The 21,255-nt window shown below is 43.3% G+C and overlaps 1 protein-coding gene and 1 long non-coding RNA gene across 7 annotated transcripts in view; one reads left to right on the top strand and one right to left on the bottom strand.

Annotated features, from left to right (window-relative positions):
* Nucleotides 1-21,255, top strand: part of LOC128815321 (multidrug resistance-associated protein 1-like) — a 28,875-nt gene that overhangs the window by 1,431 nt on the left and 6,189 nt on the right. The window contains exons 4-31 of one of the 6 annotated variants that reach the window (XR_008439615.1): nt 381-518; nt 761-886; nt 1,460-1,521; nt 2,203-2,334; nt 2,653-2,865; nt 3,696-3,873; nt 4,338-4,499; nt 5,996-6,088; nt 6,484-6,687; nt 7,035-7,181; nt 7,921-8,008; nt 8,307-8,376; nt 9,018-9,144; nt 9,615-9,791; nt 10,216-10,383; nt 11,387-11,570; nt 11,950-12,013; nt 12,496-12,613; nt 13,220-13,427; nt 14,137-14,447; nt 15,147-15,346; nt 15,453-15,579; nt 16,143-16,244; nt 16,980-17,126; nt 17,586-17,744; nt 17,979-18,145; nt 18,632-18,826; nt 19,364-19,596. Coding sequence is in view for 5 of the 6 variants with exons in the window: in XM_053991974.1 (XP_053847949.1) it covers nt 381-518; nt 761-886; nt 1,460-1,521; nt 2,203-2,334; nt 2,653-2,865; nt 3,696-3,873; nt 4,338-4,499; nt 5,996-6,088; nt 6,484-6,687; nt 7,035-7,181; nt 7,921-8,008; nt 8,307-8,376; nt 9,018-9,144; nt 9,615-9,791; nt 10,216-10,383; nt 11,387-11,570; nt 11,950-12,013; nt 12,496-12,613; nt 13,220-13,427; nt 14,137-14,447; nt 15,147-15,346; nt 15,453-15,579; nt 16,143-16,244; nt 16,980-17,126; nt 17,586-17,744; nt 17,979-18,145; nt 18,632-18,826; nt 19,364-19,472 (4,176 nt within the window). In the remaining variant the exon portion in view is untranslated. Of the gene's footprint in view, nt 1-380; nt 519-760; nt 887-1,459; nt 1,522-2,202; nt 2,335-2,652; nt 2,866-3,695; nt 3,874-4,337; nt 4,500-5,995; nt 6,089-6,483; nt 6,688-7,034; nt 7,182-7,920; nt 8,009-8,306; nt 8,377-9,017; nt 9,145-9,614; nt 9,792-10,215; nt 10,384-11,386; nt 11,571-11,949; nt 12,014-12,495; nt 12,614-13,219; nt 13,428-14,136; nt 14,448-15,146; nt 15,347-15,452; nt 15,580-15,670; nt 15,774-16,142; nt 16,245-16,979; nt 17,127-17,585; nt 17,745-17,978; nt 18,146-18,631; nt 18,827-19,363; nt 20,661-21,255 lie in introns of those variants that run through there. The other 5 variants (XM_053991974.1, XM_053991973.1, XM_053991975.1 and 2 more) reach the window with 5 other exon arrangements.
* Nucleotides 424-5,842, bottom strand: LOC128815324 (uncharacterized). Its single transcript, XR_008439616.1, has 3 exons — nt 5,637-5,842; nt 800-884; nt 424-509 (listed from the first exon to the last, which is right to left on the bottom strand). It is a non-coding gene; the product is annotated as an uncharacterized LOC128815324 (long non-coding RNA).

Here is a 21,255-nt window from a genome sequence, read left to right as displayed (position 1 = left end):
ACAACAATGAGACAAGATTTCATTTCTCATAACCACAGTATGTGACTTAACATGGTTTAGAGTGAAATGTGATTTCTGTTCAATAAATAAGTGCCTATTCTCCCCTTCTGTCATTGCATCTTCATAGCCTCAGTCCTTCCAGCCTGTTGGCCCAATTGTAATTTTATTACTTGCCTTCTCTGTAGACATTCTTGAGTGCAAAACTGCACACAAAGCTTTTCAGTGTTAGCCTCTTAGGAATAGTACTGCAACTCTGAACATCTTGAAATGTTTGGTCAAGAAGCTAACTGATTTTTCTCTACTGTAGTCATTAATTTGATAACAATGTTTGGCATTCCATTACCAGGTATTTATTTGGACAAATTTGTACTTCCTCACAGGTCCTTGCCTTGTTCCTTACCCAAGCAGAAAGAATGATGGGCATCCAGTCTTCAGGGGTCCTATTGATTTACTGGCTGCTCTCATTTGTGGCTGCACTTGTGATGTTTAGTTCCAAAATTCAGCATGCCCTGGAAAGAGTAAGTGAGATCACATACCTTTAATGTGCAGACTACAGAGTCTCTAAACAACAGGGCTGGTTTTGTCTCATTGACTGCAAGGGGGAGAATCAAATTCCTCTTTTAAAATATGTGCTGAGAAAAATGGTTCGTGACACTTTATGGTGGATGTTTATTTGCAGAGGTAGGACAGGAGAAGCTCTTTCTCTGCTGGTTAAACATGAAGGTTCTTACCTCATTTTCACCAGTATTCTGTTCCTTAGGGCTTCCTGGAAGACCATTTCCACCATGTTACAACTTACCTTTATGCTGGCCTGGTGCTAGGAGAACTTGTGTTGTTCTGCTTAGTTGATCACCCTCCTTTCTTCTCTAAAGCTGACAACAATCCTGTAAGTATAAGGTAGCTTTTCCTAATGCTTTGCTTCATTGCTGAAGCAGGATTTTAAATATATGGGGATGCACAGGCACATGAGTATCTGGGTGATGTAAGATGCATCATTCTCTAAAAAAGCTGGCAATTTTAACAGGTAACTGGCAGAATTTAGGGTAATAGTGCTCTGTCTCTTTATGTAAGTTTTTCAAAACTAAAAGCCTATCCATACTCGTGTTTCTTGTCACTGAAACCAGTGGATAGTGGATATTGCTTCCCCTAGTGCTGCTGTCCTGTGCTGCAGTACTTGGTGATATGAGTATGGAAAAGCTCGATGCTTAAAAAAATAGATGTCTTTGGGTATGAAGAATTATATTCTTTGTTCTTCCATCTGAGACATTATGCAAAGTCAAATTCTCCAAAATGTCCCAATCCCACTGAGCCTCCACAATACACTTACTCTGGTTCAGTGGATGGGGAGGGGGATAACTCTGCTTTTCCTCGGTAAGCACAGAAGGGAACTATATTCATCTGACACATGCCCTTTTCTATATATAAATATAAATATCACACGTGTTTTCTCTCCCATCAGAATCAGTGCCCAGAAGCCAGCAGCTCTTTTCTTTCCAAAATCACATACTGGTGGTTCTCTGGGTAAGAAAACAGAAGATGTGGTTTTTCTACAATATCAGAAAAAAGCAGCAGCATCAAAGATCAGAGAGGATGTAGAGGCAGCCAGCAGGACATACCTCAGCCCCTGAGTTAGCTTATAGAGTGAGGATTTAAATTATTTCTTTAAATTATTTCTCTTGTAAGGTCTTCTCACAAGATCAAATTATAAAAATTTCATTTATTTTTCTCCAAATAGTTTAAAATGCAAATTTGTGATTCTAGATAATGCTCTTCTGCCTCCCAACTACTCCTTCAGTGCCCTCCCAATCTTGAAATAGATCTCATCAATCTCAAAAGATCACTGTACACCAACCACAGCCCTCTCCACCTGCCAGACCTTGGTCTCATCTGCCTTTCATGGAGCCCAGAGAAAGTTAAATTGAACTTCTTTGTCCACTACCCAAGACTCTCAGTATGGATTAGAAATTAGGGATGACTTGCAGATCCCCATTGTGCTGACAGAAGATAGCCTAGGGATGCAAAGCAGAGCTGCTGTTCCTGGACATTCTTGTTTATTGTGGGACAGGACAGTCCTCAGTGGTGCTGTGATACCTGTGCTGTGTGCTCTCTGTGGTGCACTGCCTTGATGCCCCTGTGTTCTCAGAGTGTCACACACAGCACAGATCCTGCTGTGCTCCCCTGACTGCAGTCTGTGTCCTCCAGGCTCCTCTGGAAAGGCTCTCAGCAGGCCTTGGGGGTGGATGACTTGTGGCCAGTGAGGAAACAGGACTCCTCTGAAGAAATTGTTGCCTGGGCAGAAAGAGAGTGGAAGAAGTGTCACAGCAGAACCCAGCAGTGAGTATTTGAACTGGAGAGCACATCATGGGCTCAGCTGGGCCCTTCTAGATGATCTAAGCAAATACACTCACAGGTACTGGGTGTGTGAGTCCCTTTGTGTAAAATCTGATTTTAAGTTTTAAAACCTGCTGGAGAAGATCCTTCCACTTCTGGAAACACAGAACTAACTTTCTGTGGGCAGGGTCAGTTTTTGATGAGCTTTTATACTGGACATGGTATGAGACCCCATGTGAGATATTTAGTGATTTTTTGAAAATACAAAATTCCCAAGCTTTCTCCAGTTGTAGGTAATTTTCTCATTGTTTCTTCCTTCAGGAAAATGGAGTCTGTTACATTTAAAAAGGGACAGAAAACTGAAACCAGTATAGCAGAAGCTGAAGAGAGAGAGGCTTTACTGCAATCAAAGCACAGTCAGAGAGGGCCCTTACTGAGAATATTTTGGAGCATGTTTGGAACTTACTTCCTTCTCAGCACTGTCTGCTTAGTTATCTGTGATATCTTCTTGTTCTCAACCCCGAAGGTACTGAGGTATGTGCACATTTATGATGTATTTCTGTCACATGTACGAGATGGCTGTGGGTATGAGCTCAGATGTGTATGTCAGCACCCACAGACATACAAACAATGACCTTTTGAAATTTTCTCTTGCTGATGAAGGGAGCTCGGGTGTCATTTGTGCTAAATCCACTGTCAAGTCATGAGAAAAAGGCACAAAGCCACTGTGTGAAGCTGTGCACACTTGTCTGCACTGCTGTGCTCCAGCAGTGGGAAGGACAGGATGCACCAAGCCATTTGACAACTTCACTAGAACAGGAGTTATTTGATGGTTCTATATATCACATCACTTGGTACTTCCTGTAGTCTTAAGGCTCCATGTTCCCTGGCAAATAAAGAGCACAGCTGTGCATCCTACACATCTTAAATAGCTTTGTTAGTTGATAAAATGTTTTGTGGGTTCTGTTGGTACAACACCAACCTGCATTTACATTATATTTTCATGGGCAAAATCCTTTCTTAGTCATTAAGATTAGAAGTTCTGGAAATGTCAATGACTCCCTTAGATCACAGCTACCACTTTGCATATTTCTGACGAATTCATTAAATCAGGAGCCATCCTTAACACTGAAAATGAGGTCTACTCAGAGAGGATGCTGAGATCAGAGACTGCTTCAAAACCACGAGTGGCTAGATTTAAAAAATCAGGGTATTATATGTTCCAGTTCTTCTGCTATTCACTGATAAACCTCAAGCAGAGAGAATACAGAAAAATCACCGGCATTTCTGCCAGTTTATTTTTGTGTGTCTGATATTTCATCACTACTGTGTGGATTCAGCAACATTTTGCTCTTGTCTTGCAGCCTTTTCCTGAAGTTCATTGAAGATCAGGCAGCCCCGAGCTGGCTTGGCTACTTCTATGCCTTCAGCATGTTCCTGCTGGGCTGTCTCCAGACTCTGTTTGAGCAACGCTACATGTACATGTGCCTTGTTCTGGGGCTGAGGCTGAGAACTGCAGTAACAGGCCTTGTGTACAGGAAGGTGAGGCTGCAGCTCCTTTTTTAGCTTTGCTTTTATTCTAGCCCTACCTTAGCAGTAATGATGTACATTGTTTATAGCAATATCAAGGGAGATGTCATTAGAAACTAGTTTTAGGATGCAGCGGTGCTATATTCATCTCTGAGCAGTACATGGCAGGTACATTTTTTAGAGCTTCCCTATGAAGGAAAAGCCAGGAAAAGGAAAGAGCAAAAATCACCATGAACTTTCTTATGCTGTATGTACATGTATAAACAACATGTATTTCTTGTGATGGCTGGAGAAAAGGAGTAAATGCTTCATCTTGAAGTGAAGTTACATGGCCCAGGTAGCAGCATGGTTTTAATACCTGGGATTTGACATTTTTCTCACTCTCTTTGTTCTCTGTGAGGAAAAGAATGTTGTTTGACTTTTGGACCAAAGCTGTTGTTTGATAATGTCTTTTCTTTCTTCTCTGCCCTGCCTAGATTCTGGTTATGTCAAATGCCTCAAGGAAAGCAGCAACCACAGGTGAAATTGTTAATCTGGTATCTGTTGATGTGCAAAAGCTAATGGATCTGATTATCTATTTTAATGGGACCTGGCTGGCTCCTATTCGGATTATCATCTGCTTTGTCTTCTTGTGGCAGGTAATATATGACAGTATTTATCAATCCCTTTCTATTCTAAATATCAAAGGAAAAAGGAGGTTTCAAAATTATACTTACTAGTTTGAATTACATGAAATTGCCATATTTTCTTAGTCTTGTAGCATGGTGGATTCACTTTTCTTTCTGAAAGATATTTTTTATTGATACAGAATCCTTGTCTGACCCTTCAGTTCATCTTCTCACCTGTGTTTTCAGCATTTAATCCCTTTTAGGAGACTGTGAGTATGGTTATTGTGAGCTGACTCATAAACTTATACTTCAGATTTCCCTGTCACCTCTCTTTACAACCAAAAGGTAAAGGTTGCCCAGTGTAGCCAGTTCCAGCTCCTTGGCACAGTCCCAGATCATAATGGGGAATGGTCTGAAATAGCAACTTGACATGCTTCATCCTGAAGCCTGATTACAAGACAAGTGAAACAGCTTGAAGCAAAGTTACATGCCATTCAGAAAGAGTATTGGATACTTTGAATTTCATTGGCATCAAGGAGTTCAGCAAGGAGAGAGCAAAACCTGAATTAGAAATAATGGATGGTAATCTAAAAGATCCATTTTAAATCAATGTACAGTATTTTCTCAGCAGTACAGAGCCCTATTGTTTAGTCCCTGGTTTTGGCCAATGGAAATATGAGCAGTATAGAGATAGATGATTCACAGGAGATTTCCAGAGGCCTTTGAGGCCTTCCTTTACTACCCAGGATGGATTGTGCCTCGTGCCTGGCAGGATGCTGTGACTGTGAAAATCAGTAGCCTTGGTACAGACTGTTGTGAAGTTATCATCCCTTTTCTAATGACATTGACAAGTTGAATGTGGTTGGAGCATAATTACACTTTCTTTGCTGGTGTTCACAGACCCTTTGTGTAGACAATACCTGTAACTCTGTGTTACTCCCCTCTCCAGCCATCCCTAGGGAGATGTAACTAACCCATGAAAAACAAGTGTTAATACATAATTGTTATGAACCCTGGGATCCAAGAGCTGTCCCAAGATAATGGCACAGAACAATGCCACCATTTCATCTCATGCAGACAAGCTGGGCTATTTATGCTGCAAGAATACTTGGTTGAGGGTTTGGGTTTGTTTTTAAGGAAAACCTGGTGTTGTCTGGGGTCACTTACTCAGGGCAGCCACAAGATGTCCTTCTGAACGCATCCAGGGAAGGACGAGAAGAGCCGGGAATGGCTTGAATTGCCAGCGTGCCTCTGGATCGCCTTCAGCACCGATCTAGTTCCTAACAAGGGAGCGAATAAATTCAGCACAGCCTGATGACAGGAGTTATCCGGCTTGGAGAGTTAACAATCCACAGTGCTTACCAGCACAACTCCCTGGAAAGGCAAAGGCAAGATTACAGTAAAGGCTTAGCCAGAGGGATGTTATGCACAAGTTCAAATAAGAGGGAAGGTAAGCAAGGGAGTGAAAAGCAGCCTTGCCTAGTCATCACCAAAAGTTCTTTCTCTTTCCTTTTCTCTCCTGGCAGCTTCTAGGGCCATCTGCCTTGACTGCAATTGCTGTATTTCTTTTTCTTTTGCCTCTGAATTTTGTGATCACCAAGAAGAGGAGTCAGTTTCAGGTACATTTTGCTTCATAAAAATGAAGTGGTTTACTGAGTTATGTGATTACTTATATTTATTCATGCTTACCATGACTGTCTGAAGTAACACAGGAGGATTTGAACCCTGCAAAGTTTCTTGAAATTTAGAGCAAGCTCTTCGATGTTTAGCCTTTTTACTATGTTTGCCCTATTTTTCTGTTGTTCTTATGTACTGCCAGTAAAAATAAAGCTCTGAAGATGAAAAGTAAGATATTTCCCAGCCTAGAAGAGTCATAAGCAAAACAGTATACACAGCTCAACTGCAGGGAAATTTATTCAGGACTTGGAGGCAGGAATAAGGTATTTTTCTTCAGAATAATTGCACCATTAAACATTGAACTTATTAAATGATAAAACTCAAACATTTATTACAGGAAACCCAGATGAAACATAAGGATGAGAGGGCCAAACTCACCAATGAAATTCTCAGTAACATTAAAGTAATTAAACTGTATGGCTGGGAGAAAACCTTCATGGAGAAAGTACTTGGAGTCCGAAAGCAAGAACTTCAGGCCTTAAAAAGATCTCAGATTCTCTTCTCAGCATCCCTAGTTTCTTTCCATTCATCAACTTTCCTGGTGAGTGGATCACCTTCCTACATAAAACATATGCTGTTACTTCCCTTTTTCTTTGTACTCCTACCTGGACAGATTTTTCCTATGGACAGCTAAAGATTATATCTGCCTGGAGGTCACTGAAGTTGCTGTGACTGCTGCACCAAAACCTCCTTAAAGCAGAACTAACATCCAGTGATCAAACTTGGTTCTGTCACCAACATGCCAGACCTTTGCCTATGGTACCTGCAGGACAGGCACCTAGAGGGGATAGCCTGGATTGAACCAGATGGGTCCCAGAGTCTTGAAGGGCCTGTCACCCTTGAACCATTCTGAAGCAAGTGGTTTGCTTGTCCTTTGCTCCCTTTCAGATCACATTTGTCATGTTTGCTGTCTACACCCTGGTGGACAACACACACGTGCTGGATGCTGAGAAGGCCTTTGTGTCCTTAACACTGATCAACATCCTCAACACTGCCCACTCCTTCCTGCCCTTCTCCATCAACGCTGCTGTCCAGGTTAACTGCAGGCCCTGTTCCTCTTCCTTTGGCCATAAGGGGTTTTTTACATATCCCATTAACTGGTAAAGGTAGGGATTTCTTAGGGCTCAGCACATCAGCTATTTTTAATTGCCACTGTGAAATAGTGAAGTGCAAGGGCTTGCAGCTGAAGGTACTTTGTGGCATTGCTTTTCAGAAAGACTCCTTAATATTGACAAAATATAGATTGTAAATAATGGTAATTCAACAAGAATTACTCCTAAGTCTTTTGTAGCTCAGTACAAGCACCATTAGATCTCAGAGGGGCTTCCAGTTCTGTTTTTAATCACAGAAATCAGAACAGGTGGAACAAAATCTCCATAGGGGAGACCCTGCTAGTCCAGGCCAGAGAAAAAAATCAATTCACTTGGTTCAGTTCAGTAAGAAATTAGGAAATTCATCTCCTTCTCACACTCCAAGACTGTCACAGATTTTCATGTACAGAAGCAATCACTGGAAAGATTGCAGGAAGAATTGGATGAAAAAGTGCCCATTTCACTGAACCAGAATTACAGGGAAGGATGTGGAAGTTTTGCTAAGATAAGTGGAAATAAAGGTAACAGAAGGAAGAGCTGCCTTTGGCCATCTAAGCCTACAGCATCTGCAGCATAGCGCTAGCCAAAATTCTAAGTGGGTCTTCAAACTGAGTCTTCACTTTGGGTTTTTGCTCCCTTTCTACTCTAAATCTTATTTTCTTCTGTGTGCTGCCTCATTTCAGGCCAAAGTTTCCTTAAACCGTTTAGCAGCTTTTCTGAATCTGGAAGAACTGAATCCTGAGAGCTCAAGCAGAAACACTTCTGGCTGCGGTGAGCTTTTATGTTAGCACTTTTGTCTTGTAAGAGGAGTAATTTCCATTGTTCAGTTTCTACTCAAGGTGTCTACCATAGTCAAGAGAAAAATATTTGCCCCTTACTGTCACTTTATCTCTCTGGCCTCATTATTTCTAACAATGAAATCTAATCTGCTTGATATACCCCTTCTTTTCATAATGAAGGTTGATTTTATGTAACATAAATACACACTGAAACATAAAATCACATAAATTGGGACATTTCTGTAGCTATCTTTGCATTTACAAGTGGTCTATCTCTCTTCATGTTTTAGTACAGGCAAGTATCACCATAAGAAATGGGACTTTTTGCTGGAGCAAAGAAACTTCTCCTTGTCTTAGAAGGTACAGACTTATCCTTAGTCATCTCTCAATACTGTAGGTCAGGGTGGATGCTGGATGAACTAATTCCTCAGGGCCTAAGTGAAACCAGGGTGGAATATCCAGAGGCTTCTGAGTTTTCTTCATATTCAGTGTTGAATTCTGAAAATTACAAAATCAGATAAAACGTAATTTTGCTTTTATGTTGAGGAACACATAAATGTGAAGGTGCCTGTATCTGGATGTTGCCTTATTATATGGAGACTGTTTTCTTTATACAGTTTTCTTGCCCAAATATGAAATTACAGTGATTTAAGGCAAAAAAGTAGAACAGATGGAATGTAGATATTATATATGACATCACTACATGCTTATTTCAAAAGGCATTGACATTTTAGAAAAGAAAAGCTTTGAAAAGTTCTGATGTTCAGGAGTGTTCTACATCCAGTGCTTTGGGCTAGTATATCTCCAGAGTGAGGACACGGGTGTGAAACTCAGATGGGGGTGTGGATGAGGACTTCCTGGTTGGAGGTGTCTGAAGGGATGAAATTTGGGGATTTACTCGATACATACTCAACAATAGCAAGAATTTTGATAATAAGTACAATTAGTTGCTTTCAGAAAGTGTATCTAAAATGTGGTAAGAGACTGATCTTTTCCCCCAGCATAGACCTCAGTGTGCCCCAGGGCTCTCTGCTGGCTGTGGTTGGCCAGGTGGGTGCTGGCAAGTCCTCCCTGCTGGCAGCGGTGCTGGGCGAGCTGGAGGCCACTGATGGCTGCGTGACCATGAAGGTGAATCTTCCCCTCAGCATTTGCTTCTGATTAGGCTGTTTTCAGGAACTGTAAAGTATGAACCACAGCATCAGGTACCTGTGAAAAAGCCATTTACTGCTGAATTTTAACACAGGCTGTGTGTATCAGTCCACATTTAATTATCTGAAGGTGCTGCAGATTTCTCAGATGAACCTGATCTTTGGGAATAGGAACTGGAACAATACTTCAAAGATCCAGTTCTATTTGTGCCTCTGACAGTGAGCTGAAGTGTCATCATGGTAAATTGCATCCTGTACTTACACCTCTGTTCACTCCCCTGTAAGGTAATAACAGTGCAGACTCATATTTTGCAAAGCCTTCCGAGAATTGTCAGTGCTGATGATCATTCCAGATTTCCACAACTGAGAGAGCTTTTCTTCAAAGATGGGTTCTCACAGTGTCAGGTTGAGCTTATGGAAAATTTTGCTAACATTCTTCCACTTTTATAGGACACTGCAGCTTATGTCCCCCAGCAAGCTTGGGTTCTAAATGCTTCAGTGGAAGATAATATTCTGTTTGGGAAAGAGATGGATGAAACCTGGTTCAATAGAGTGACAGAGGCTTGTGCACTGCACCCTGATTTGGAGACCTTCCCTGCAGGGCAGAAGAGTGAAATAGGAGAAAAGGTACTGCCTTGGGCAACTTTTCCCTCAGTAGCTGCAACTTCAGGTGTCCTGCTTAAAACATCTACCCCTGAGTAGCTACAACTTTGGGAGCTGTGATGAAAACACAAAAAAAACGAAACTCACAAGAGGCAGGTGCTCAGGAATTTCTGGAATTTAAGCCCACCTTCTGATAGCCTAGGCAGAGACATAAGAGATGTTTAAGAGAAAAATGAACACATCCAGGTCATTCTTGGGTGCTCTTCTGCAGGAAAGAGTTGTTCAAGAGACTGTGCCTCTGCAAGAGCCCTGTTTGGAGGGAGGGAGGGAGGGGGCGAGGTGCACTGATTTAAAAGTAAGGAAGTCATAAAACATCAGTGTAAAAGGAAGTCAGCAGTTGGGAAATATGCTGTAGCTTTGAAATAAACAGAGTCAATATGTTTTGCAGGGAATCAATCTATCTGGAGGGCAGAAGCAGAGAGTGAACCTTGCTCGGGCCGTGTACCGGAAGGCTTCGATTTACCTGCTCGATGATCCCCTGTCAGCTGTCGATGCCCACGTTGGGCAGCACATTTTTGAACATGTTCTTGGACCCAGTGGTTTACTGAAGGACAAGGTGTGCTATGAACCTGAACTGTAAACACTTGCACAATGTCTCTAATTAGCAGAGCCCCCAAAATGTTTCCAGTAGGGTCCAGTTGCTCGGTTTATCAAAGGCTCAGAAATGCTTTTTTGCAGTGGCAGCGGGGGACTGGGGAACCTCTGCAGGCCACACAGCACCTGCAAGTCCTGCAGGGAATCTCATTTAGGAAGAGGAAGGCTGTCTTTATCCTCATGCAAACTACATGCCCAGTGCCAGCCTTACTCTCACAGCAAGTTTACAGTTCTTTGGTCTTCTGTCGACATCCTTCCCTCCTTTTGAGATTTATTTCTAACACAGTTCAGAAGAGCTGCCTGATCTCTTCCAAATTCTATCACCATTATATCTAATCCCATTACTTTTGAATAGTTCAGTGGCACCTTTACAGTTCTCATCACCCATATGTTCATCACTTAAACACTTCTCCATTCTTTTTGCATTGGTTGTGTTTTGTTTCTCCTCTGCTATCAAGCTATCTGGATAATAAACATGAGAAGGAATGCTAGGGCAGCTCTTTTGGATTTATACTATAAATTGCCTAGAAACACTTGATCCAGTTTCACATTATAGAAGGAAAACAGGAAGAAGGCAATTTCTTGCATTACAAAGTCCAATTAAAACAAACATATGATTATAAATACCTTTCTTTCCATGAGGATTGGTTGCAAGTATCAGAATATAGCTATTGTATTGAAACAGAATGACTTCTTAAGAAGACTGTATCAGACATAAGGTGTACTCAAAGGGCTTGACTGTATATTAGACATGCAGAATATGCCAATTTATCTAGGGAAAAATTACTTTTCTTATGTCCTTTCCTCCAATTATCTGTGCAAATATGCTCAGAAATGTAAATAAAGGAAATACCCTTTAATTCCATTCAGGCTGATGAATTTTTGAGGCCTAAATTTGATCCTGAAATACTGATACCAGTACTGACTGCAGAACAATTGTAACTGCTCCCTCTTTATTCAAGCAGACTCGTGTGCTGGTGACTCACACAATTAACATTTTGCCTCAAGTGGACAACATTGTTTTTCTGATGGATGGAATGATCTCAGAAACTGGTTCCTACCAAGAACTTCTACAGAGAAATGGAGCCTTTGCAGATTTTCTTCGTTCACACGTTACTGCAGAAGAGAAGGCACCTGCAGGTTTTGCAGGTAACCCAGATGGGCTGGAATCAATCTTCCTAGGTGTGTCAGTCAATTGTTCCCTTCATATCACATCTGTTTTATTATGGACATTTAATGCAGAGATCCAATCACAGTAAGGTGTTGCTTTGTGTGGGGAAAAATATGGCTGTCAAATCAGCTGACTCATCACCTCAAAACTGATTCTTGAATCCATATTAGTAGACAATAATCGAGCAGTAAACTATTACCCATTCTATGTGCTATTCTTCAAGCCTCACCTTGATATTTCTACCTTTAGAAACAATTTTTAAAATTAATCTTTCCTCCATATTACCAGTCTTTCAAAGACTCTATAGGATAAAATAGGATTATAAAGCATTTAGAAAAAAATACATTTATTTCACAGCTATGGGAGATACCAAAGGCACTATCACCACTGGAAGTGGTCCATCTCAGGAGAAACCCCTCAGGTAAGCTTAAAGCAGTCTCAGATACTGAAGAATTTACTACAAAAGCCCATATAAGCCTACATAGAGGCTCTTACTGAGTATGGTACAGGTTTGGGATTGATCTGTAAATTAATAACAAGAGCAAACAAGCAAAACTCAAGACTAGGTAAAAAGCTGCTCTTGAATGTGGAAGTTGACTGACATTTCTTCTGTATTTCACAAGAAGGCACAACAGAGCTCAGGTACAGGCTCCTTGATACCTTTGGTTGCTGATCACTTCCATGTGGGGTGTAAAGTCAGACTCATCCCAAAGCAGTCTCAGAGAGTGAATGCTTTAGGCCTCTGCTCCTCGGTGGCTTGACAGAGCCCAGTCCCTGTGACAAACACAGACAGTGGCTGGGGTCACTCTGCAGGATCCTGAAAACTGCAGCCCTCAAAATAGGCATGGATTTGAGGGTGGATGGGTGGCTGAAAATTGAAGGATTTTTGTTTTCTTGCTGAAGTGGTGATTCAGTAAAATCTGCTGTGGGAAGAGAGACCATTCCTGTGAGCCCAGACTGCACCAGTGCTGCAGCCACCAGTGGAGGATTAAGCAAGGCAGAGAGAACTCAGCACGGCAGGGTAAGCACAGCACCTTCCTGTAGAGGCAAGGACACATTCCATGGGGATAACACACCCATGGCAGGCAGGCCAGCTCCCTGCCTTAGCTAAACCACAGCCAGGGCAGTCAGCTGAGCTGTACAAGTTTGCCCTATAACTGAGTCAAGGACATATTACAGTGAGAAGAAATGAGAGCAAGAAGTCAGAAACCCCAAAAGAGGCAGTTTTTCCTTTAGGGAGCCCCAGCACTAGCCAGACTGGGATCTCCTCATCTCTCCTGATCAGCAGGCCCCCACACGAGCACAAGCACCCAGTGTGAACATGACAGCTCTCTCCCACACCAGCACACAGGAAAACCACTGCCTGACAAAGCCTTACGTGCATTCCAGAAGTAACATGAGCCTATTGCATAACATTCATCAGTTGATAATAATCATTGATTAGTAATTTCTTCAAGTATGCCTTCATTATTCATCCACGAGGAAAACAAAACAAGAATCAACAGGGTTGCTGTGACTGTGACATATAACAGAGAAATCCCATTATAAACCACTCCTTGCTTCAGAGCTGCTTTTTTTAGCTAACAACCTCCTCTCCTCCTCTTGTTGCCCACGTGCCTCCCTGCAGGTCGGTGCTGGGGTGTACGGAGCGTACCTGCAGGCGGCAGGCCGGGCGCTCTGCGTGTCCGTGGTGCTGTCCTGCGCGTGCCAGCAGGCCCTGGCCTTCTCCCGGGGCTACTGGCTCAGCCTCTGGACAGATGACCCCGTGCACAACGGGACACAGCAGCACACAGAGCTCAGACTCGGAGTCTTTGGTGCTTTAGGAGTGGTTCAAGGTGTGTTGAAGTTGCTCACCTAATTCTTTGTATTCCCACCTCCCTGTCCCATATCCAGGATGTGTTCTCAGAATATAAACAAGTGCATACCCTTGGGCTTTCAGCTTCCTGGGCTTTTGGCCCCATCCTTAAAAATTTTTCTTTTTTCTCTCTTTTCATCCTTCCTGCATAGATTAATCATATCAAAGTTCAAGTTGGGGCTCTTCTCCATGCTGAATTGTTGCCCCCCACACTACTACACTGAATGAAATCTTGGCTTAGGTCACATAAAAGAGAGAGAGAAAAGAAGATAAACTTATTGACTTCTACATTTCTTTATATTTTTCTTTTTAAATAGCCACATACTTTTGGTCACTCTATTTAAAAAGAAAAAATAGCACCGAGCAATTTAAAGTAATCCCAGTCAAGCCTATTTTGTGATGAATGAATAATTTGTCCTGCATGTTTAAGTTCCTGAATCCATGCCCCCCATCAGGCTGGCTTAGGTCTTTGGCCACTCTGGTAACAACCCTACAGAAAGGGCAGCTTACCCTGCAATTCTAAGGCTTGCTTTAATTCCTGCTAAAGAGAGGTTTAATTCCTGTTGCACCTTCCTGAATGCACACTGGTGCAGCATTTACAGGACTAAGTGGAAATCACCATCTTGCTAAGGAGAACTCCAGTGTGGGTTTATTCAGACCTATTAATAATAATTTCTTTTCTCTTACAGCCCTTGGCAGGTTTGCCTGCACAACAGCAGTGCTGCTGGGGGGCGTGTTAGCCTCACACCAGCTCTTCCTGCAGCTGCTGAGCAGTGTCATGAGATCCCCAATGTTCTTCTTTGAGCAAACGCCCATTGGACACCTGCTGAACCGCTTCTCCAGAGACATGGATGCTGTTGATTCTGTCATCCCTGACAAGCTCAAGTCCATGCTGGGATTCTTGTTCAACTTACTGGAGATCTACCTGGTGATTGTGGTGGCTACACCATGGGCAGCAATGGCCATAGTGCCCTTGACTGTTCTTTATGCAGCATTCCAGGTAGGAGCCCACAGGTACACACACAGCAGAGGCTGAAGCAGCACAGCCATGGCCCTGCAGAAAGTCTCCTTTCATTTCTTAGGAGTGAAGTCATGCAGAAATCAGTTGCATCATCTCAAGTTGCATCTGAGCAAGAGTAATGTCAGTCATTTTCCCACATCACCTCACCTTCCAAAGTACCCCAGAGCCCTCACAAGAGGCTTGTGCTTTTCTGATATCTAACAAAGTCCTACCTCGGTTATATCCCTCATCTCCATTAGTGTGAATCACATGAAGACCAAAAGCATTTTTCCTTTTCTGCAGAATTCCTACACTGCTTTTTAATGTATCCGTGTTTGCCAGGCAAGACTGAGCATTAGGGGAGGGCAAGTACATCTCTGTTCTCCATCGAGCAAAGGGCTCAGCTGCAGGAGAAACTGTGTAGAGGTTCTGTGGGTTCACAGCACTCTGGCTCCTTTGCCCCAACCAAACTAGGAATATTAGAAATAATTAGGATTATTCCTAATAAAGACAGGACATAACAGAGGTAGGAACACTGCCTCACCATTTAGGGGCATGTCCTGCATGCACATAAGGTTTTGTAACACGAGGTTAGTATGTACTATTGCACTTGTTGAGGCCTTCCCAGATTTCCTATGGAGTACCTCCACAGAGGCATGAGCCTTCTAATGACTCTCCCTTCCATTCCCCTTGCACCAGCACTTCTATGTCAGCACCTCCTGCCAGCTGAGGCGCATGGAGGCTGCCAGCAGGTCACCCATCTACTCCCACATCTCAGAAACCTTCCAAGGCAGCAGTGTGATCCGTGCTCACAAAGACCAGCAGAGGTTTATTTCAAAGAGCAATTTCCTACTGGATGAGAACCAGCGAATTTGCTTCCCTGGAGCTGTTGCTGACAGGTACAAATCTGCCCAGCAGCTCCACGAGTGTTCTGTAAAGTAATCATGTTCTGGGAGAAAGGGACAGGGCACCCAGCAACAGCTCTGTGCTCCCCTCCTCCTGCAGGTGGCTTGCTACAAACCTGGAATTCCTGGGCAATGGCATCGTGCTGTTTGCGGCCCTCTTTGCAGTCGTGGCCAGGACACAGCTCAGTCCAGGAACTGCTGGCTTCTCCCTTTCCTATGCTCTCCAGGTAACCCAGTGTGGAAATAATACCATGCTTGCCTTTATCAAAAGCAACTGCATTTTAATTTCTATTATGAACTATTTCTGTGCCTTTCTAGATGCCTTTTCCTACCAAATCCTGCTGTCATTGCTGAGACCCAGAGCATCTGGAGCACATGGCTCCTTAGGGAAAGAACCTCATAAACACATGTATGGGCCATCTTCTTCCTCCTGCACCTGAACTCAAAATATAAGTCAAAGCAAGCCCTGGGCAGCTGAGGCAATGTCTTTAGTCAGCACCTGTCTTACCTGCTTGTAGACTAGTTGCACAATAGCCCAAGAAATAGCTACACCATCTTTCAGCATCCAAGTCAATAGCATTTCATTCTCTATAAACATGCTGAAAGGGCTATGGCAGGACCTGGCTTTCACTGTAGCATTTTACGGTTTTCTGATGTAATCCAATTCCTGATATAATTATCTGATGAGGAGATCTTTAGAAATAAACACTAAGACAAAGTACCAGGTATCTCCTGAGCACAGGTCAGGGCTCATGTTATCTGCCCTAATGCTTCTTTCCCACTGTGGCAGATAACTGGTGTGCTGAACTGGATGGTTCGCTCCTGGACAGAAATAGAGCACAACAGTGTGTCTGTGGAGAGAGTGAGAGAATACCTGAGGACTCCTAAGGAGGTAGCTAATCCACTATTGACCTTACTAGAAGGGGCTGAACATCTCTGCAAACTCAATGAGTAACTTTTCTGTTCCACCTGAAAAACCTCTAGTTTTCCCCTTCTAAAAGGCTTGTCATGTTTCCTTTAAAGAACTGCAGCATTTGGGTTTTATCCAGCTGACTAGACTTGTTTTATAACCTCTGATCATTATTTCCTTAGGACAGTTATGCACTGGATTGCCATTAAAATAGCTTCACTTGTTAACACTCATGGAATGAGACATTTCCTGCCCATATTTGGAGTATTTATTATGTGACTTCAGATGCAACTCACTGATAAGTAATGGCTCCTAGATAGCCTTTTAGCTGCCAGAAGTCTCCAGTGCAGTAATTTTTGTTCTGTAATCATTAAAATTATATCTCCATATGCTGCCCTGAGAGGAGGCTTTCACAGTCCTGTTTATAGGGGCATATAATTTTTTTTATTATTGAACCACTCAATGTCAGAACTCTGACATGCAAGCAAACATTCATCCCCATTTTCAGTAAAGAAAATCTGACCAGCATCTTTGGATAAAGTAAAAAGCAAACATCTGCAGTATCAAAGTTAGAGGCCTTTTTCTGGTTTGAAAACTGCAAAGAGATTGGGGGGCAGTTGGCACAGGTGTCTTCATGAACTTCCCATTCCAGTACTGCCACTTGATTGGGTAATTTAAATCAGCCTTCAACACTGCTGTTTGCTTCCATCTCTTCAGGCACCCTGGACTCTGAATGGCAAACTTCAAGGGCAAGTTTGGCCCACTGAGGGAAGGATTGAATTCAGAAACTACAGCCTGTGCTACAGGCCAGGTTTGGAGTTAGCACTGAGGCGTGTCAGTGTGACCATCAACGGGCACGAGAAGGTAAAAAGCCACTCCTTTAGCAGTGTGAGCAGTGCTGGGCACTGACCAGATCCAGGGCATCCAGCCCTTGCCTGCACCCAGCTACAGCAAACTGGCAGCTGCAGGAAAGCAGAAGCCCATCTCCCATACTGCACTCCTTGTCCAGCGTATTACAGCAAAGGAATTCCACTTTTTCAGTTTAGTTCCACATCAAGGCCCTGTTGGAACTGCTAAGTCTTGTAATTATTCTTCCCTTCAAAGGTTTTTGTGATTCCTTTTCATACAAAACAATTGCAAGCTATAAATGCTTCCATTTAAAGAAAGTACTGCCAGACTATGTGAATCACAGACAGCCCTAGAGATCTGATCTGTGCAAAGCTGTCTCCCATCAAATGGCCATGAAGAACTACACGACATGTTTGTCCACCTGTGAGAAAACAGTCAACATCAAAACCAAAGTCCTCCCATTGCACTTTTCAGATTGGCATAACTGGCAGAACAGGAGCTGGGAAATCCAGCCTTGTGGTGGGGTTGCTGCGGTTGGTAGAAGCTGCGGAAGGAGCCATCCTCATTGATGGACAGGACATTGCCCAACTAGGTCTCCATGACCTCAGAACCAAGATCACTGTCATTCCCCAGGTATGAAACTCATTTCCAAAGTCCTTGAGCAGTGTCTTGAGCACCTGGGAAGGGTTTATAAAGGTTCTGTGGAGGAGGGACATTCAGCAATTTCCAAGCTGGAAATAACCTCTATGCCATGTTCATCTGCCATTCATTATAACATCAGCCACAGATTCCCACCCAGCAGGCAGGACCCAAGAGCTCATTTTTATAATTCATTTCAGGAGTTGTTTGTACTGTCTCTGTGCTCAGGATCCAGTTTTGTTCTCTGGCTCCCTAAGAATGAATCTCGACCCATTAAACCAATACACTGATGCAGACATCTGGACAGCTTTGGAACTGGCTCAGCTCAAGAACTTTGTTGCAGATTTGCCAGAGCAGCTGGAATATAAGTGCACTGACCAAGGGGAAAACCTAAGGTACCTTTATCTGCAGAAGGACAGTGGTAGGGCAGTGCCAGCCCCTGAGCTAGGAGAACAGAGCTGGTTGGATAAGGAGGCTAATTCCTTTAAAAAAAAAAAAAAAAAAAAAAGCTTTAATTATGTTCAGACTGCAAATTGCTGCATTACTGTCCTGTTTAGCAGCATGAAATCAAATCCTAAGACACTAAGCAAGAAGGAAGACCTTTCAGACTTAATCATTGTGCTGGTTTGTATTTGTGCAGTATCTAAAACCCTGCAGTCTCTTCTGGGTGCAGCTCTTCTGGGTGCCATAGGAACACCTTCCCCTCCCCTCCTTAAGCTGCTTCATGCTGTTACCTACCTGCAGTGTCACAAGCCTCATTCACCCTTTCAGAGAAAGGGAGCAATCACCTTTTCATTATTGGTTTCAAGTTAATCATCTGTTCTAACCCCAAGGAAAAGTGACTAGTGGCCTCAGTTTACCATCCCTGTTCCTACTTGCAGCACTGGTCAGAAACAGCTGATTTGCCTGGCCAGAGCACTCCTGCAGAAAGCCAAAATCCTCGTTCTGGATGAGGCCACAGCAGCAGTGGATTTAGAAACTGATGTCCAGATTCAGTCCATGCTGAGGACTCAGTTCAGAGACAGCACCGTGTTGACAATTGCTCACCGGGTGAACACTGTCCTGGACTGTGACAGGTAAGGACATCTCTGAGTAGGGGAACACTCGGGCAGCTGCTGTGACTGACACCCCACCATGGTGGTGAACAGCAATTCCATTTCTGTCCTCTTCATGTTTGAACCTCCAAGCCTTGCTTTAGAGTTTGGAGGATCTCTCTTAAAGCAGCAGGGCACCAACAGGTTAATCAGAGATGCTTTACTCCCACAGGGTGCCTTTCATGCTGTGTCACAGCCCTCTCCCCTCCACTGACAGCAAAACCATGACTACAGCTCCTTGGTCACCTGAGAGTTGTGAAACTAAAACACCAATACCCCTTCACAAATCTCCCTCCAGTCTCAGCTGCAAAAACCCCTCCTCCCAAACTCAGCACTTGAACACTCACCAGAAACCCTTTCTATCCCAGCACTGTTTCCCAGCTGAAAAGCTGTTGGAAAGCTTGGCTGAATAACCAGCAAGTACTGAAACTTATTTTAAAACTAAGTAGAAATTAGTAAGTTTGGTATAATAAGTAAGCTGGTATATCCCCAAACTTACATTTCTTTTAATGTTCACAGGATTTTAGTCTTGGAAAATGGCCGGATAGCAGAATTGGATACTCCAGAACACTTAATAGCTCAGAAGGGACTGTTCTACAGACTGATGGAAGAATCAGGCCTTGCATGACTCACTCATGGAGTATCCCATAGCCCCACCACCATCAGGAGTAATTGACCTCATAATTGAGTTATTTTGGTTTCTCTCTAAAATGGCTGACACTCAACCAAAGCTTGTTTGAGCCAGAACTGCAGTGAGTAGATGGAAAGGGTAACTTGGGATACATGTTATTTCCATAGGAAACTCAGCAATTCCACTTCCATTATGTTTCCAGATACCAAAACCTCACTTGACTGCTGAAAATGAGCCAGTCAGGACTTGAATACTTTTCTGGTATAAAAGCAAACAAGTCAAAAGAGAAAGACCACAGCATTCCTAATTTATACTGTAAATGGAGCCCAAATATCCATCATACTTCAAGATAACAGAGATTATTTTTAAAAGCCAAAAAGATTTTATGGGCAGCAAGAAAGAATTTAACTGATAGCAAGGAAACTTAACTCTTTGCAGTTGATGCTAAGCTCCAGGCAGAACAAATGATGTATTTTTTAAATGTCTTACGGACTGCTTACCCAGGCACTGCACAAACACTGGGGCAGAAGGGAAGAGGAGGCAGGATGCCACCTAGCAGGAGAGCACAGGCTGCCTGTTGTCACAGCTGGGGATCAGATCCACTCCCTCCCTCTGCAGGAGCAGAGCCAGCTCCAGCAGGGGCTCAACAGTGCAGGACAGGAACGTGGCTGGGAGTGGCAGCAGAGCATCCATCACTCCTGCCCAGGGCTTGGAGCATTCCCACTGCCAAGTGCCAGCTGCTCACAGCAGGGCATGTCCAAACATTGACACCAACATCTCCAAACTGAATTTGGCCACAAGGAATTTGCATGGTTGGAAGTGCCCTCCTCTCTGATCCCTGCAGCACACGAGGAAAGCAGCAGGATCTCACCCGTTGACCTGATGGTTCATTCCTGGTTTTCCTCTTGAGTGCAAGTTGACTCTTGCATGTGCCACCCTAGTGCTGCAGAGCCGGTGGCGTGGTCACCTGCCAGATGTTGCTTTAACAAACCAAAACAGAAGCAAAAGCTTCCTGGGCTTCCCACAGTGTCTGTGGCCAGAGCTGTCCCCAGGTCTCACCTCAGAATTCACAGGATGACAATGTGACAGTCCATTACACACAGAGATACTGCTCTTTACTGTGACTTTTGTTAAAGCACCCCATTTTCTAGAGAGCTGAAATAAAAACAGAATCAAGTTTTTAAATGGGTCTCTTCAGTAAAGCAAATATAACACAGAAAGGGGCAGTGGGGAGAGGATGGGAGAGTTCCAGCTGCAAGAATCAACCCAGACTGGCAGAACCCAGCAGTTCATTCTCCAACAGCTGCTCAGTGGCTTCTGCACCCAAGTTAAGAAGAGTTTAGAGTTTCTGCTGGACAAGTGCCTAAGATATCGAGGTCCAGTGCCTGCTGGTGCTCAGGTACCAAGAGAGAATTATTTTCCCCCTACTTTCTCCAGTTCTCATACTTGAGGTCACAGACAAACAATCCCAAACCCAAATACAAGTTATGAGCACTCCAAAGGTTTATCAATGGATCTCAAAACCAGGAGCATTTAGAAATACTGAGATAAAAGTTAGGTACTTTTCCTTTTTAACTGAGGCCAAACAGAATTGCCCGTGTTGCTGGGTAATTCTGAAACAGACACCTTTTAACATTCCATAATCTCCATTATAAACATCTTTAAATGCTCATTTTCTGTTCCTAAGTCGGTAATGAAGAGGGAAGGCAACAGGAGACAATAATCAACACATACTTTCACACTGGTAGCCTTTGAAAGGGCACAATTTTGCTGTCAGCTA

The sequence above is a fragment of the Vidua macroura genome, chromosome 16, assembly GCF_024509145.1.
Source record: "Vidua macroura isolate BioBank_ID:100142 chromosome 16, ASM2450914v1, whole genome shotgun sequence".
In the NCBI taxonomy this organism is placed as follows: Eukaryota; Metazoa; Chordata; class Aves; order Passeriformes; family Viduidae; genus Vidua; species Vidua macroura.
The sequence above is the reverse complement of the archived record's forward strand: the minus strand, read 5'-3'. Positions and strand labels throughout refer to the sequence as shown.